This window comes from Poecilia latipinna, unplaced genomic scaffold (assembly GCF_001443285.1).
Source record: "Poecilia latipinna isolate Pla-1442-1.1 unplaced genomic scaffold, P_latipinna-1.0 Scaffold572, whole genome shotgun sequence".
NCBI classification, from domain to species: domain Eukaryota; kingdom Metazoa; phylum Chordata; class Actinopteri; order Cyprinodontiformes; family Poeciliidae; genus Poecilia; species Poecilia latipinna.
In genome coordinates this window covers 486101-504113 of record NW_015113188.1, presented here as the reverse complement: position 1 = coordinate 504113, position 18013 = coordinate 486101, and the positions used below count along the sequence as shown (strand labels likewise).

The following is an 18013-nucleotide window of genomic DNA, read 5'->3' as shown; positions in this document are numbered from 1 at the left end:
TCAGAATTTGGTGTAGCAACATGAAAGTATTGATACCATTATGTCAGACAGCTGGAGGTGGTGTAGTCAAGTCAAGTTTATTTGCACAACACATTTCAGCAACAAGGTAGTTCCAAGTCCTTTACATCATAAACTTGTGTGACAGTATGGACTTTATCTTTTTGGCACGATTGGGCCAAGAAGATACAACCGTCTAGTTGAGTGTTGTCACTGACCGTCTCCATCACTTTCGGACCACAGTTTGCTCATTTTCTGACAGGATTATGAGTCATGTCACAAAGCTCACTCAGATTGTCTGGTTTCTAAAACGTGACAGTGAGTTCACTCTACTCCAGAAGCCTCACCAGATCTCCATCCAGCAAGGCACCTTTGTTATGTAGTGTAAGTGGAGATTTGAATCATGAATGTGAAGAGATGCTATCTTGCGATTGTGAGTAAAACAAATCTCAAAGAAACGTTTCCAATGGTCTGTTGCGTCTACGCCACAAAGATTCAAGGGAGTTCAATCGAACAAAAACACCGTTTCTTTTTTCTTTTTGTGAATGTTGGTGTCCACCCCAGTCTGAAGCAACTTACTGAACAGGGCGCAACGCCAATGCCATCAGGCAATCATACGCCTACCATCAGCCGAGGAGTTGCACAACACTCTCATCTCTAATTATACACCCGACAACAGCACGGCGTGGAGCGTGCAGCAACGGCGAAGAACAGAAGGGTTGATTGCGAACGGAGGAGAGGCTCAAGAGCAACAGGGTGAGCAAGTTCAGACGGGAGAGACTGAGAAAGAAAGAGAGCAAGAGATGGGGAATCTGTCTGAGAAAGGTTAACAGGACTGAGTGAGTGAGCAGAGTGGGAGTGCAAAAATGTAAAAGTGAGTAGGAGGGAAGAGAGAGAGAGAAAGAAAGAGAGGAGAGAAGGAGTGTCTGGTGAGCTCGTCTGGATGCCTGTGCTCATTTTGCTTTCTCACCTGCAGTGTGTGAGCATGACACAGGACACACAGGTGTGTGTGGAGGGATGACTGATGGACATGCAGCATGAAGACTAGAGGCACAGGTGTGTGAAAGAGGCAACATGTAAGTAAAACCAGTTGATTTTTTTTTATGTATGCATGTAATAATGTTTATATATGCATCATCTTCTTGACTAAGACAACTGTGATGTGTTTGAAATGACTGAGTCTGACAGTCACAACCAGAGTCTGAACTCTGTTATCTCAATTCTTCATAGAAGGAACCATTAAACTGACCAAGAGCAATATTGCCACTACCGATATGCAAATAGTTTCATCCACAGTCCTGATTAGATTCAGAACGATGGCAGCAAACACACAAAACCCTGCTATGTTTACATGTAATTTCCCTTAGATAGGCAGGCTGTAGTGATCAGCGTCTCCTCTTATGGATGCAGAAGGCTGCAGAAGCCTGACATCACTGGCATTTTCAAGTCATGATGTGACCATACCTGTGCAGATCGCACTGTGAGTGTGGAGCCCACACAGCAGTGCTATTTGAATGAATTTACATGCAAACTGCAGGCGTTCAGCTGACAAACACTTGTCACGGTGCGAGACGGACTGCTCACATAGGGACGCGTCTGTGTGAGGATGCGGTCTCATCACACACAAGTTTGTATTCCTCTTCACATTAAGACTTTGTATTGACTTGCATTCATTTTAGTCACCGCACTTATGGCCAACACTGACATTTTTTTCCTAACCTTGACATTAACCAAACCTTCATTCACACCTTAGCTTCTCCCCTAATCCTGAAGAACTGGATTCACCATCTTAGGACCAAGCTTTGGCCCCATCAGTAGTGGTGGACATTTATCATATCGTTTATCATTTATCGTGATAACTTTTGATTTATTGTCACCAAAAAATTCCAGTTAATGATGATTAAAATGCCTAAAGCTGTTCGCATTGATTATTTTTAAATTTTTCTCCATCAGTGTTAATAAATATCAATAAATTTGGACATTTGATTAAATGCAGATACTGTGAGCAGCTTAGTGATACAAATCACAGTTCTCTGTGTCTGATGTCCTAACGATGTCCTGTGGGGTTATGATTGATGGCCATGCAGTCAGAGCCATAGTTACCTAGAAAAGGTGATACATAGTTCTTAGTGTCATGTTTATCATTATCACAAGTATTGAAACGTGACAGTCCAGATCGCCCAACCCTACCCATCGGGTTAGTACATGTCACAGAAATGCTCCTAAATAGGATAGGTAGACAAGTAAACACACACACACACACACACACACACACACACACACACACACCCCATTCAGAACTCGTATCAGAAACTTACAGGGCTTTGATAAAAGTAGTCATACACTAAGAACCTTTTCCTATTTGATGCCTCAACTACAAACTAAACTAAGTGTGTTTTATTGGGATAGTGAATGGGAGGGAATAATTCATCCATACATTATCAAAACCCATTTGTCCTTGCAGTCATTGGGTGAGAGGCAAAGTACATCCTAGACAGGTTCGTCAGTCCATCACAGGGCAACATAGTCACACAGTGGGCCACCATGGATGTGCACTCACAGCTCAGTACCATTTAGAGAGACTAACTAACCTAACAGTCATGTTTTTGGACTGTGGGATGAAGTTGGAGTACCCAGAGAGAAACTCCATGCAGAAAGACCCCTTGCTGGGATTCAAATGCATGACCTTCTTGCTGCAAGGCAAAAGTGCTACCAACTGAGGCACTGTGCATCCCAGAAATAATACAAAATAATACAAGGTTTTCAATCGAACTTACGTTTTTCAGTACTTTGTAAAAGCCACCTTTCACTGGAATTACAGCATCATGTCGGTATGAGGTTTCTACACAAGCTTTGCACTTCTAGAGACAGATATTTCACTACAACATCAAAACCTTTGTAGTGAAATAATACATTTTTGGCCTAGTTTCTAGTGCAAATATATTGAACTGAGACAAAACTGACTCACACTAGTGAGTCAGTTTGATGAGATGTAATAAGTAGAACCTATAACACAATTTTATAAGTTTGACTTATTGTGTTATAAGTGAAATAATCTACCAGTGTGACTGGTACTTTTTTGTCAATATTAAGGAATCATTGGCTTTTATTTCTTGCTGAAAATTTACTTGCAAGTTAGCTTTGCCTTATTGCAGTTGCACCAAGATATTGGCACTAGAAACTATAGACAAAAATGCTTGGTAAGATTTTTGTTTTTGCAGCGTTTGCCCACTTTCTTTTGCAAAATAGCTAAAGTTTAGCCAGATTGGATGAAGAACGTCTGTTCATGTCATTTTTCAAGTCTTGAGGCAAAATCTTAACTGTATTTAGGTCTCGACATTGACATTGTTCTAGCTTCATGTCAGTTTGTCATCCAGGTAGAAGGTAAACTCCCACCTCAGTCTAATTGTTCAGCAGCCTCCTACAGATGGTCTTCTGGGTTTACCAAACATGTAACCTTATCCATCGCTGCCCTCATCAACTCCAACCAGCTGAAAAAGAAAAGTATGAAACAACATAATGCATGTAACAGTTCACTGTTGCTCCATGCTGGTCCGGGGGCATTGATGGGATTGAATTTACTTTGTGTGCAACGTTTAACTTTACATTAGGCCTAAGAGCTTCTTGCAGAGCCCCTCTGTGGCTTGTATTGAGAATGTATATATATATTTTTTTTCTAGCGATGGATCCTCACCACTCGTCCATGAAAGCCAGATTTAGAGAGAGTATGACTGATAGTTGCCATGCCGACAGATTATCCTACCTGAGCGTTTGGTCTCTGCAGCTCCTCCAGAGCCACCATGGGTGTTTTCTGTTACTTTTCTCATTGTTGCTGTTGGTTAGGATGGACGGCCCAAAGAGAAAATTTCTCATGAAACTTCCCCTTGCTTTTATCTCATATTTGATTAGCTTATTTAATTGAGTCAAATTTCTTAAACATTTGCATTGCTGCTGTGTTTGTAAATTTTTTTTTGCATTTTTTTTATCGAAATATGCTTCTCTTGTACGTAAGATCCTTGATCGCAATGTCTGCGTTTTCATTCGTCTTAAAACTGCACAAATTGGTTTTGCGAAATAAATTTGTTTAATTAGAAGCACGCAGATTTCAAAAAACACCGTTTTCGACAAAGTTTTTTTTGGCTGTCTCAAAATAGTGTACTTTGCAAAACTGCAACAGAAACCTTTTTTTCTGCATCACACGAGTCACATGATCAACAACCAGATCCTACTGCTGGTGGAAAAGAAAAAAGACAGGAAGTGATAGGAGAATGGTGGCGCAGCATGATTTTTAAAAACTCATTGCGCAAACAAACTTATTTGCGACTGATTTTAATTGTGTATCTTATTTAATGAAAACACCACAATTGTGAAATTGTGTTTTTTGGACATTATCAGAATAAGTTTTGCACACATTTGTAATGAAGCTATAGAGCCAACCTGTAGAAATAAAGGTCAAATAAAACATTTTTTTTAAATACCTTAAAATTTTTAAATGGTAGGTCTTCATGTAGTGACACTCTTTCCGTGAACAGAACTCTGCGAGATATTCAAAGCTCAAGATAACATTTAATAACCTGACTCTGCTTTAAATTTCCTCCAGACCCGAATGGTTTATTCTTTGGTCTTCATGATGCTGCTTGTTCCCTAATGTTCTCAGTCGAACCTCTGAAGTCTTCACAAAAAGAAATGCAAAAACAATTACACACCTGTCCGTGTTTTCGCTTCTTAAAAGCATACGTCGTTTTTCGGTCGCTCCATCATTACGCACAACTTTATGTTGAAATCTTACTGGAGATTTTGAAGTTTGACACCAGGTGTGAACAGGCTTGTGAAGCCAATCCTGGTGGTGAATAAGGTCTTAATGAGACAAGCTCTGTGCATTGACAGGCTGTAAAAAAACAAAAAACGCCCAGTGCTATTAGCCAAGTTTATCTAAAAACACGACACGCAGTTGTTGATTGTAATACACCGTGGTGTTTCTGGCCACAGTGTTCTTATATTTATCCCACCAAAGTGAGATGACTCACCGTGCGAGCGCATACCGTAGATGAAGAGGGATCTATGGGTGTTTCAGATGCAGCCTGGGCTTGTGTGTTTACCACCATACGTTTATGTTGTTTTCTTTTTTCTTTTCTATTGGAAAATGTTACTTTCTCAACCTCGAGGGGTGTGAAAAAAATTCTAATCTGACCTCTAGCTTCACACCCACTACCCACATTTTTACTCTGCCTTGTTCTCTCCGCACTCTTTCCTTCATCAACCACACTGCGGAGCACTTTGTAACCATAGTAACTTCGCTCTTTTTTTCTTCTTCGTCTTTGCAAAGGAGTTGGTAGATGTCCATCAAAAAAAAACAACAACTTTCAGAACAGCAAATTGTGGTTGGAAAGCTGTAATTTGAAGCTGATGGTGAAGTTATTGTTCGCACGTCAGGGGGATATTTACAGGCAGTGATCTAACCGCGTGTTACTTTTGGTTGGGGGGGGGGGAATGTTCTCTCTCTCCTAACAAGAAGGAGGAAAGAGAATCTCCTCTTTTATTTGCAAAGTTTGACATATCGGGAGATTATATAAAACTTAATGACAACAGGATGTGAGCAAGTGCCAATTTTAAGCTGCCAATATTTACTGAAGCAAAGTGGGGGCAGACAAAATAGAAAACCAGCATGGAGGAAATAATTATTCCCACATTTAAACGAATAATAAAGCAACTGGAATTTGTACAAACACGTTTACACCATTTCTTCCTTTTTCTGAGATTTGTAGTGTTTTTTCTGGATGACTTTCTGACAAAGCATCCAGAATCATTTGTATTTTATTTGCTCATAGTTCCAGATTGTTTTCTGTACAAAAGGAGATTATGGCTAATTTAGTAAACCAGCTAACAAAACCCAGATCATCACCCTGTCAGTACCATGCCTAACAGTTAGTAAGAGGTTCTTCTGGAGTTGTTGTTTCTCAACACCAGTAAACCTTTTCAATTTGTAATCACGAGTCCACAAGTCTTACAGTTCTTTCAGTCACAACTTTACAAATTCACCCTTTGCTGCCGTGTTATCTTTTGTTAAGATAAATTCTTTGCCTATGAAATGCTTCCAAGCAATCTATAATTCTTATGTTTGTTTTTCTAGCAAGAACCTGAACTCTAAGTTTACTCACCGAGGCCTGCAGAGCCTGAGACGTATCTGTGTGGGGATTTTTGTAATTTTCCTGAGTTTCTGCATGCTTTGCTGGGACGTCCCCAGCTGGCAAGATCAGCAGACACGTTCAAATTTTTTGTCTTGTTTATGATTTTTTTTTCTCACTGAAAATCTAAACTAGAACAATCACCGTCTCTAGACTGTCCAAGATATACCTTTGAGGATTTGCACCTGTGATTGACTTGATTTTTTCCACTTTTCAGATTTTTCTATCTAAAGGTCTTAAAACTCATGTAATCAAGGCTCATCACATAAAACACTACAATACTTTGGATCATGGCTGCAACATAGAAAATAATTTCTCAATGTATTGTTGATGCCGTGGTTTTTTTCCCCTACATACTAATAATTCATTTTTGAAACTCTAAACATGCTCTTGCACTTTCTTGTGCCATTATGGGAGAGATTTAATTAAACTTGACTAAAAGAAACTCATCAATATCTGTCTCCTTTGCCTAGATCACGATGACCTCGAGTGTGTGACAGTTGCCAAGAGACTAATGGCGGGTTTGACACACGATCTCTGGACTAGCTCTATCTCTGCAGAAGGCCATGTATTCTTGGAGTGAATGACAGGCAAGGTGAGGCAATGAGCTTCACAACAAGCCCGGCTCTGGTCCCACACAGGGACAGCCTCCCGTTTAAGAAGAGAGACCAAAGAGTGAGCTCCCCTCAGCAGCAGCAGCAGCAGCTGCTGCAATGCGACGCCTCAAACTTCAAGGCGCCCTATCCGTACAAGAGCCACGCAGACTTAAAGACGAAGCACACGGGTCTGTTTCGGCCTGTTCCAAGGCGGGTCACGGCCCTGTACCAACCCTGGATGCAGGTACAACCCCCTCCCAGGCCCAAACAGCACATCCCGTCTGCCTTCAGAGAGCACCACGGCTGGGCAGAGTGGAGAGACTTCAGTCCTCTGCCTCCCGGATGGGACTTTTCCCATCAGTACCAACTGCAGAACCATTTATCCGGAGCACGGGCTCTCCACTCCGGATATCCACAATATGTCTCTAGATTCAGCGCGGGGTCTCTGGTGTCCGAGGGCATCCAGAGGGGGAGCGGAGACAGGGAGAGGCTCAAAGTGTTAAAAGACAAAACCTATGGCCCTCACAAAGGTCCATACGCCAGGAGAGGAGAAAGAAGAACTGATGATTTGCACAGAGCTGAAAAAGGAGGCGCTTACCTACCTCACTCCACGCACGAGGACAACACTTTGAAGCACAGTTCGTTGTTCAACTCAACAAAAATTACATCTGGACAATCCCTCAGGAGAGTTTCCCCCGACAGCCTAAACGGCACAAGCACTCCCATGAAAGAAAACAAGCAGAGATCTCCCGTGGTGCCCCCGTCCACTCCCACCGGCCCTAACCGCTTCCCCTGGCTGCTTCCCCACTTCGTCGCCGGGTCTCTGATTGAGCTCAGAGACGGCCGACTGAGGAGGGTGGAGAACCTGCAAACCGAGGACTTCCTGCTCGGCTCTCTGGCCTGTCCGGACCTGCGCCTGAGCTGCTGCACGGTGCAGAGCATCTCCCCCTCGGCCGCCTCCTCCTCCGTCTCCCGCCTCCTCATCCTGCTTCACGAGCAGCAGTCCCAGGTGAGGGGAAGTCACTCTGTGGTTGTTATTATTATGCACGGAGGCCGGCGGCCCCCGCACAACTAGCTGTTAATAGTCCTTTTATACGGCGCGTCAAGCCTCTTTCCCTTCATCGCAGTTCCAAGATGAATCATCTGAAATAAAGCAAGTTCTTTTACGCTTTTGAAAACGAGCCAACAAAAGAAGCAGATGGACACTTTCCCAATAAATGTCGATTTTAGTAACCAAACCCCGCTAGCATCTCCTATGATATCCACCTACAGTTATTCTACACCGACTGCAAATTGAAACTACAGCTGCTGTTTGGAATAAACAAGTCAAACAAGAACAAATGTAATTGTTAAGCACAGCCAAAATTACAAGTGGTTTCTCCAAATTGAACACAAAAATTACACTTTTAATTACGACCTGCCGCCGTTTGTAAAGTTAGACGGGAAATAATTAACAGCAATAGTTTGGTCCTATGTTTTCAGCTAACACGTTGGACGTATCGAGAGTGAAAGAATCTAAGATTTAAAAAAATGAAGAAAGTATTACCCAAGCGACGACTGAAGCGGTTTAGTCTCGCCAGCAGCAGGAAAAATATTTAAAGTTCTCAAAACCCAGCTTTTATTTTAACAGTGCACTTCCGCTTATCGGCAAGCTAATTTAAACATTAGCTAAACATTTAGCTAGCAACCTAAATATTTAGCAAGCTAGATTTTTTTGAATAGAGCTAAATATTTAGTTTGTAAGACAAATATTTAGATTAAACATTATATGTTTAGTTTACTTTTAAGTTTTTAGTTTTAAAAATAGTTTGTAAGCTCGACTATGACATTTATAAATGCATAAAATATACAGTGAATATTGTTTTCATAAAATTTATATATTTTATTTTAAGTGTTTCTTCTGCTTAAAATTAGTATTTTACAATGATGTTATTTATACATCTTTTCATTTTAGTCTTTAAAATACCATAATATGCACATAACTATTTTTTTGTGTGTCTGATTACATCATTTTAAAATGATATCAGACTTTCTGATCAATTACTCCGTACTTTAGTAGCTTTTTTACACAGTACCTTTTCACTCTCACTTGAGTAATTTCTTGCACGGATAATTTGTACTTTTACTTGAGTAAAAATAGAACAAAGTAGTGCTACTATTAGAGCATTTTGGTGCTTGGGGGTCTGACGGCAAGCTTTGGCAGTTTCCTCTTTCTGCCACCAGGTGGCGTAAGTACTGTTTCTGACATGAACTGCGCTTCCCAGTATCATTCAAATGTCGGGTCCCTTTGTGTTTCCTGCAGTGAAATGTGACTGTCACCAGTCCAGATATTTGAAGTATCTCAGCCTGAGACGACAGCTGGTTTGTGTGGTTTTACAAGGATTTCTACTTAAAGTAGGATTTCTTGTTGAATTTGGATGGAATTTAAGTAAATTTTGCTAAAATATTTAAACTGTTTCAGTTAAATGTATTTATTGCTACATGAACCAAATTTGCAGTTTGGGTTAAATCACTGTACCTGCATCTGTAACATCCTAGCAGGTAAGTTTGGCTCTCTAAGAGAGCAACATTATTGTGTAACGGGCTTCTCTGTGTGTGTGTACGTACTTCCTTCAGGAGCTGGTGGATGTGTACGTGGAGTACCCTTTCTTTGTGCGCGGGCAGGGCTGGTCGTCCTGCAGCCCCCAGAGGACGGCCCGTCTCTGTGGCTTGCAGTGCCGCCAGCTCAATGTGGGAGACGTCTGCTTGGCCCTCACGCCCGTCTCCGCTCCCGAGCCGCTGCCGTCAGACACCCCATGGCCAAAAACTGGCCCCAAAGAACCCGAGGAACGTCACAGTTCCCCAGAGGCAAACCCTGCGCCGTGCAGCCAGGTTCTACCTGAACTGAAGGAGCTCTCAGGGGAGCAGGGAACGGGGACAAAGGCGTCCCGCAGGAGGCACTGTTCGGCCCCGTGAGATTCAACCACTAGGGATGCGGTTTTTCAAAAGATATATGGTGCCTTGCAAAAGCATTCACACCTTTTGAACGTTTTGACACTTTGGCACATTAAAACCACAAACGTCAGAGTATTGTCCTGGTGACTTATCAATACAAAGTAGCACAAAACTGAAGTGGAAAGAAAACTGTAACTTTTTTTAGGGGGAAAAAATGTATAGGAGTAGTTTTAGTGCTCCTATTTACTAAAATGTAAATGGTTCATTTACTTTTACAAGTAATATGAACTATTGCTACTCTTACTTGATTAGATTTATTTAGCATTTAAAGAAACCGACTTCAGAGGTAGGAAATGTTTAGATTTCTGCAACATCTGAGCTAACGTTAATGCTAATCTGAGCATAATTACTCAGCATTGTCTTATTGCTTAAATTTAGTCCTCGTTTTACTGTGTCCCCCAGCAAATTCTTCTGGAGCCAGGTCTGGTGCACCAACACCGGCTGCAGCCCAGGGGCCCACATCCTTGTAAATCTGGCCCCAGTGGCAACACTTGGAAATTGCTGATCATAGCCAGTCTGGCTGAGCTTTAGCTGTTCTCATAAGAATAATTGTCCAGAATTTGCAAAGATTGTAGAGACATGGCCCAAAAAATTTTCAGTTGTAATTGTAGCAAAAACTTCTGAAAGTTTTATTTCTAAAAAAAAAAAAAACACACAAAAAAAGACATGGAAACCATGAACATTTCTTTTTGATCCCCCACACACACTCCTAAGAAAAGGCATTTGTGGTTGTAGTGTGACAAAAATCGGAAAAGTTTCAGGGGTGGGAACGGTCTTGTAAGGTACTGTAGGTCTGGGATTTCTTTGGATTTGTGCTGTGATCAGCGTCTTGTCTTTCTACCTCCTGGATCACGCTTGTGTGCTTGACTTCTCATCTTTATTGGCTTTTAAGTAGTATCAGCTAAAGAGGACAGCTACAGTGAGCTCCCCTCTCAGGGTTAAAGGTTATGTAATATGTCGTGAAGTGATAACAGAGAACCAAAGCATGAACTGATGTTGCCTTGGTGAGTTGCACTGTTCAGATTTAAACTCCTTTTTCTTGCGATTCTGACGATATCTGCTCCTTCATGGGATTTCTGCCTCTCAGGTCTTTCACTGAAGTTCAACTCTCTACTGCCAAATAACTTGTGAACCAACTGATTCTGTACTGCAACACTTGTAAAGCTTCGTTCTACCTCTCTCTTCAATGTAGGATCTGTGTTTCTGACTTGTGTGGGCTGTTGTGACACGATGGAAGCACCAAGCAGAGATACTTGATTTTTTTTTTCTGTTTTTTTTTTTCAAGTTGAAACTGTGTAAAAAAAAAAAAACAACAAAAAACACCCAAATCATTTTTAATGGGGTGAAATTAAAGAGTGAATCACGTGACTTCATCTGTAAGCATTTGCACCCAGTTATCTCTGTCTTCATTTCGTAGCTGACAAGAACTGGATGAAGAAAGCGTTTATGACCTAATAAATATAAAATGGAAAAATGCAACAGCGACGAGTTTAGCGAATAATTCCATTTGAGTTAGGAGTAGGACGAAATATCAAGCGATTAGTTTTTATTCACGTGCAATAAAAAGGGCTGGATTCACTTTGAAAATATAAACACTGACGAGCAGTTGTAGTTTTTGATATGGACAAAAACTACAACTGCTCACCAAAACCACAACTTCACACCAAACGTGTTACGTGCGTCAAAAACGCGTCCGACGCTTCAAGTTTGACGCCTGTGCACTTTGAATGCTGACATTTTGCTCTACACCTAACGTTATCCGTGTCAGACATGTCAAACTTGTTCAAGCTGTTGTTTTCCGTTGCCGGCCTATTTATCGAACACGTTGGACACTCTTGACTGTGCTAGATCCCACGTAGACTTTAAATGTAAGCGTTTGGTGTGAACGCAGCAGAAGAATATAAATATTATTAAATCACGTTTTCAGCTGCGACCAATACATTTTTTGTTGCGTGCAACTATGCAAAGTGTAAGAGCCATTAGAAAATATGGCTGTGCATGACACTAAACAGCAGTGTTGAAATTGAGGCCTAATTCAAGACCTCTAAAGGGATTTTACATTTTTTTTGTGTGTTTTTTTTTTTTTTAAATCACCAGGTCGGCATCTGATCTCTAATTCAAAATCTAAGAGTTACTATTCATTGAACTATTCCATGCTTTTATTGGTCTATCTCTGCACACTAAGAGTATTTTCACAACATTTTTTTTTTTTTTTTTTGCCTAAGATTGAGATCAGTCCATTTTTGAATAGCTCAAACCTGGACAGAATGATTTGACACTAATAACATGTTCTTTTTTGAAACCTTAACGCCATTTGCTGAAATGTAAAAAGAAGAAAAATTCAAACCAATCCATCCATCTAAATGGACTCCAATTTCATAATTTCTAACCATTTTCTATGACCTTTTGTAAAGATATGCAGTGATTTCCATTTGGTGAATGTCTCTGCAAAGTTAACTTGCAGAGAGCTCCTGACTGAGGAAATGGCACCACCTGCAGCTTTTTGTTCAACAAATACTTCACAGAACCCAGGCACAACAGTAGATTTTCCATGTTGTTCTGCAAACACACACACATGAAGTGACACCGACTCTCTGAGCCAGTGGGGTATTTAGCTGGTTCCAGTTACATAATTAAATCTGTCTAAACTTAGCTTTGAGTACTTTGTTTTTGTGCCATTTCTAACCCAAAAGGACCGCGTGTGAATGTTCTTGTAGATAAAAACACCGCCTGCATCCACTGTTTCCATTTGACCTTTTTAATCAGGCAAAATTAAACTAATGCAGCTTTGGTTTGACACTTCAGGGCAACTGTTGTTTACAGGTAATGGACACTCTATAAAGATGAATCACTCCAACCTTGTCCATCTATACTGTCAGGTGGAAAACATGTCATCAACTGGACTCAACAAAGAGAATAGGTAAGAGCCTCCCACCGGATAATTACAGCGTGGATCGTAAGTTTCAGCAGATGACAAGTTATTTACCCTCAGTAGTGCGATGAGTAGCATCTCATTTCCTGAACCACCAGGTAAGACGACGCATCATGGAAAATATGGCAATCGGCTTCAGGAAGCTCAAATTATGGGCCTGTATCAAGCAAAGGCAAATGACCGCTGGAACTACTGAAATGGAGTCAACAACTGTCCTCTGTGTTTTTAAAATTGGGATTGATATTAAGAAGAACCATCATTTTTATGTAAAAAATATTTTTGGAAAAAAATCATCATGATCGTTTTCTTTCATTAAAAAAAGATTACTTGAAGCTAAAGTATGTAGCTTTTATATAAAAAGATGTTTTTACATATTTGTTTAAATTATCACAGCAACAGCAGCACTGTGAAGAGGTTGATCATAACAAATATGGAAAAACCGTATTTTTGTAAAAGTTACATCCTCTGGCTTTAAGCTCTTTAAGAAATTAAATTGTTAAAACGTAAAACAACTCAAGGCCATGTTCAGTTGTAAAAGTAAAAACATTTCCACACCCACAACGGGAAGGAAACTCAAGGGATTAGAATTACACAACCGTGTCCCCTTAAAAAAATAAAATAAAACAATCATCCAAGGATTCATTGGGTTCAAACTGTGCAAGAGTAGTTGCATGTGGTCAAACCTCAACTCAACAGAGAATCTTTGGACGCGCAGAGCAGTGCGACTCTCCCATCATCTCCAAAAGATGGAGGTGAAAAAGTTATGCAAATCTGGACAAACTGCGGAAGCTTTCAGACGACGCAGGGAACGAGAGCCGTGAAGCTAAAGCCGATCTGGTGTGACTAATTTTTTGGCTGGGCAGCGTGGGCAGCTGTCAAACGTCGCACACCTGACCCAGGAAACCCAGATTCATTCAGAAGACTGGACCCTCAGCTGCAAATCCATTATGTGATGCTTCAGATCCGATCTCTGCAAACTGTTAACTTCCTCCAAGTTTGGTTTGTGCTTGAAAAGTCTTCAAAAGTCTGTAGTTTTCTCCTTTTAGACATAGTCCGACGTAGCTGCTCCCCGTCATAGCGATTCGCCACTTTGGCACAAGCGTTTGCAGACCAGAGACTCCATCTTCTCTTGTGTCTAGCCTCTCCTCTTTCTGCCTCATGACATTCTTTTACACTTGCAGAAGTCGGGCAAAAGACGTAAAAAAAAAAAAATACCGTTAATGACAGCCACAGGCTCTGACCACCATGTTACGGTATTTCTTGAGGATGACGTTGGAGCTGTCGTCAAAGTACAGCACCGAGATGCCGTTGAGCTGCGTTGGGGCGCAGCAGGGCTGTGGCACCGTCTCCGGGTTGATGAAGTGCACCTACAGTTAGAGGAAGTACGAGTTAATCTGCTGAGCATGTGGAGGCTGTTGTGAAAGTGCCATCGATCAGGGACTGTTTGGGACTTACCAGAGTTTGCACGATGGCGTGATTGGTGGCATTCATGTCGGAGTTGAGAGGGAAAGCACACTCGCCCTCACAGTAATATGCAGCGTAGCCCTCCGGCGCTATTATCCAGTCCTGATCAGAGGAAAACCACAACCACAGTAACTGATGCTGCATACAAAAAAAACTGTGTGTAAAATGATATCCTTTGCTTTGTACCTGCCATCCTAACTCTTTGAAACTGACATACAGCTCGTGTTTCTTACAGCCCTCTTTTGATAATCCGAGGGTATCTGAAACATGCAAAACCAAAGTTTTAGCACTAAACATCAGGGAGACCTTCATAATATTTAAAGTCTTAAGTACCAGATCCGGCCTCTGCTGCCTTCAGTGCTTCTTGGACAGCCTTCTGTTGTTTGGACCGGTTTGACTGCCGTCCTTTTTGGGCGGGGGCCGAACGAGCACCGCGGAACCGCACCGCCTTGACTTTAAAAAAGACAACGAGGAAAGGCTGCTTGTCTTTAGGCCCACTCCCAGTCAGCAGCCCAGCTCTTCGGGGATTCCTCTTGTGGCCTTTGCAGGGCAAAATTTAAGTCAAGTCCAGTTTAGTTGTATTTGTATCGTGTCAGCAACAAGGCAGTTCAAAGTTCTTCACATCATAAAAAACATTGTAGCCAATTGGTTAAAGCCACCATCAAAATCATCAAGCAAATACGCACCAAATATGTTGATCAACAGCTGTCTGTTTTTAGGCAGTCCTGCTGCAGTAATCAGTGCCACTAAATAGGATATTAGACCTTTGATTCTATAAATGTTCTTCAGATGATAGAAGGCCGACTTTGTAACTGTCCTTATGTGTCGATGAAGGTTCAGGTCAGAGTCAATCACTACACCCAGATTTCAGGGCTGATCGCTAGTTTCAGGCTGTGATAGAAGCTGCATGCTGACTCTTGATCTTTCCTCTTCAGATCCAAAGAGAATGAGTCCAGTTTTGTTTTTGTTCCGCATCAGAACGGTATGGCACATCCACACACCGACTTGTTCTAAGCATCTTTTCAGTGCATGGATGGGTTCGAAGTCACCTGATGACGTAATGTAGAGCTGTGTGTCATCTGCATAGTAACGGTACCTAATCTTATTTTAAAGTATAAAGAGATGTCTAGAAAATGCGGAAAAATGAGCAAAGTAGCTTTTATCCAGATTCTTTTTAAATTTTTACTTCTGGTTCCAGGTACCTGCTATAAATACAAACTTTGCGGTGGCAGTGCAGGATAACAGTTGGTACCGACCGTTCCTGTCCTCGAGAACCAGGTGCAGTCCCAGGTTCTGCTCAGGGCTGAGCTGCCACAGGGTGCTGGTAGCGGTCAGATCAAACACAAGCCATCCGTCATCGGAAGCCCAAACGTCTCGCTGATCCAGCAGCAGCAGTGCCGCTTCGCTGGAAAAGCAAACACGTGATGCGATATTCAGTCAGTAACATTAATGTTTCTGCAAACATTTGGGGGAAACGTCAACTAAGACGTTTGCAGCGTTCTTGTTTTAAAGCAGGTTGACTACTTGACAAAAAGGGAGAAAAGAAGTTACAGATGAATAATCTAAACGTGATCTCACATTAGAAACCCAGGGACTTTTACTCTAAAATAAAAATTTTCAAGTAAAAGATGACACATCCAGCTTTTATTGCAGAGAATAGAGAAAATTATTTTATTTTATACAAGGGTCAAAGTAGTTTTAAATTCTTGGGGGTTCTATGACAATATATATATATATATATATATATATACACACACACACACACATATATACAAAATGGAGCTGTATTTCCCTCCGCCCACTGGCTGCAATGTTGACACTGCGAGATACTGTGAGTCTTCCAGATCGGGTTGATGGGGTAACAGGTCCAGAAGGGAACCACAGAAATCTCTCTATCTTGATATTTTTAAGTCAAGTATGATTCAAAATTTTAAACCTGATAGAATGATGAAAAATCCTACTTAAATTAATGGTTTTAATATACCATTGTCAATCTAAACTTAATATTTAACCATTAAAATCCCCGTTTTAATCCCTAGCCTCCTGAAATATACCCTTCTGAAGTTCGTCATGGCGCCTCGAATGAATAAGTGATGCAGTTGCAAAAGGTTAATAGTTTGAGTCATGTAGAACTGATTTGACCGTTTCCATAGCAACGATCAGAAGCAAGACATTCCTCCAGAACTACAGAGACTCATTGTAGCTATGACCTCATCTATGTCAAAGATCTATGACATAGATCTATGACATAGATCAAAGAACATCTGAGGTTATGAATGCTTGGATCTCCAAACAGGAGGTTATATACAAGCAGCTCTTTGATTGTTAGCACCGTGTTGGACAAATATTTTGACAATGGAACAGATTGCAGTCAAGACCATGTTTTTTCCCCTGACGTTTGGAGCAGGTTATTTGATAACGATAGGAGTGAGAAAGCTTTTTAGCAAGATACTTCCTGGGGTCACTTTTGACATCAGTAGTTACAAGGATGAGAATGAGTACGATGAATTTGACACGTATCTCTTCAAACCTTCCCCAACTGTGAAGCAAACTTCACAGCAAAACTCAGAGCTAACTTCCCCAGCTGGGGTAGTTTGCTCATCAGGCCACAGCAAACAGAAGGATCACTCAGGTCGGTCTGATGGAGAGAACGCTGATGAAGGGAACGATTTCTCCAATCACCCTAAAATGCACAGATTGAGAAGGGTTGGAGCGATAAGGAGGAAAAAGAGGCGTCCAAATGCTCAACTTCTGCTCAGATGAGAGGCATTAGAAGACTAGACCCATCAAGAGAAAACATCCTAGGGAACGATTTCTCAAATCTCAAAGAAGGTGAAAAGTAGACCGTTGAGTCTAAAAGCACCTAATATTGATCCTGTCACCCTCAGACGCACCTGAAGGCGCCGTCTGACAGCAAAGACTGCTAGGAAGTTGTGTTGTCTGAATGAAAGCACAGATGCATTTGAACTGTGGAAAGGGAGGGGAAGTGAAGTGAAGAATGGACTTCAGATATGACAAGTAAAACATTTGTATTGGATGAAAGTGGCATTAAAAGACTGGACCCATGAAATCGTCCTAGGGAACGATTTCACTAATCTCAAAGAATAAAGGAGACTGTTGAATCTAAAAGCTCAACCTCTGCTCTGATGAAAACGGCATAAGAAGACAGGACCCATGAAGAGACCACTGTCCAGGTAATGATTTTTCCAATCTTCTCTAGGAACAAACATGGATAACATATCCATATGGTTGGATATGTTAATGAACAACGAAAAACTTGCGTAAAGTGTAAGGGAGTTGTAATTACATCTGTCCATCCATTTCATCCATCCATTTTCTTCCTCTTGGGTCGGGCCACGGAGGTAGCAGCTTAAGAAGGGAGGTCCAGACTTCCCTCTCCCCAGCCACTTGTTCCTCTGGGGGAATCCCAAGGCGTTCCCAGGCCAGCCAAGAGACATAGTCCCTCCAGCGTGTTCTGGGTCTTCTCCGGGCTTTCCTCCTGGTGGGATGTGCCTGGAACACCTCACCATGTAGGGGTTCAGGAGGCATCCTGACCAGATGCCTGAGCCTCAACTGGGTCCTCTTGACATGAGGAGCAGTGGCTCTACTCTGAGTCCCTCCCAGATGACCGAGCTTCTCACCCCATTTCTAAGGGAGAACCCAGACACCCTACGGAGAAAACCCATTTCGGCTCTTGGGACGTGGAATGTCTCCTCTCTGGTGGGGAAGGAGCCGGAGCTGGTGTGTGAGGTTGAGAGGTTTCGGCTAGAAATAGTTGGTCTTACCTCGACGCATGGCTCTGGTTCTGGAACCAGTCTCCTTGAGAAGATTACCCACCCTTCTTG

General features: G+C 41.7%; 2 protein-coding genes across 4 annotated transcripts in view; one reads left to right on the top strand and one right to left on the bottom strand.

Annotated features, from left to right (window-relative positions):
• The first annotated feature begins 645 nt into the window (after window positions 1-645).
• On the top strand, window positions 646-11161 carry LOC106953269 (uncharacterized). 3 transcript variants are annotated; one of them, XM_015041888.1, is made up of 4 exons: window positions 646-753; window positions 974-1073; window positions 6656-7787; window positions 9395-11161. In XM_015041888.1, the coding sequence occupies exons 3-4, from the start codon at window positions 6786-6788 to the stop codon at window positions 9731-9733; spliced, it is 1341 nt and encodes a 446-aa protein (XP_014897374.1). In that variant the 5' UTR covers window positions 646-753; window positions 974-1073; window positions 6656-6785; the 3' UTR covers window positions 9734-11161. The 3 variants fall into 3 exon arrangements, with proteins under 3 accessions (XP_014897374.1, XP_014897375.1, XP_014897373.1); XM_015041889.1 differs by lacking the exon at window positions 974-1073; XM_015041887.1 differs by lacking the exon at window positions 646-753 and having other exon boundaries at window positions 761-1073.
• Window positions 11162-13148: 1987 nt separating this feature from the next.
• LOC106953268 (bone morphogenetic protein 7-like) overlaps window positions 13149-18013 on the bottom strand; it is a 21981-nt gene continuing 17116 nt past the window's right edge. The window contains exons 3-7 of the mRNA XM_015041885.1: window positions 15425-15573; window positions 14502-14708; window positions 14355-14428; window positions 14160-14270; window positions 13149-14071 (exon numbers count right to left, since the gene is read on the bottom strand). Of these exons, the coding sequence (XP_014897371.1) occupies window positions 13922-14071; window positions 14160-14270; window positions 14355-14428; window positions 14502-14708; window positions 15425-15573 (691 nt within the window). The 3' untranslated portion in view covers window positions 13149-13921. The remainder of the gene's footprint in view (window positions 14072-14159; window positions 14271-14354; window positions 14429-14501; window positions 14709-15424; window positions 15574-18013) is intronic.

What these genes read in the sequence shown, in the direction of transcription:
- LOC106953269 (XM_015041889.1), top strand. Translation starts at nt 6,786, where the DNA reads ATGAGCTTCACAACAAGCCCGGCTCTGGTCCCACACAGGGACAGCCTC. An exon ending in TTCACGAGCAGCAGTCCCAG is followed by an intron (nt 7,788 to 9,394) that starts GTGAGGGGAAGT and finishes TACTTCCTTCAG; the next exon opens with GAGCTGGTGGATGTGTACGT.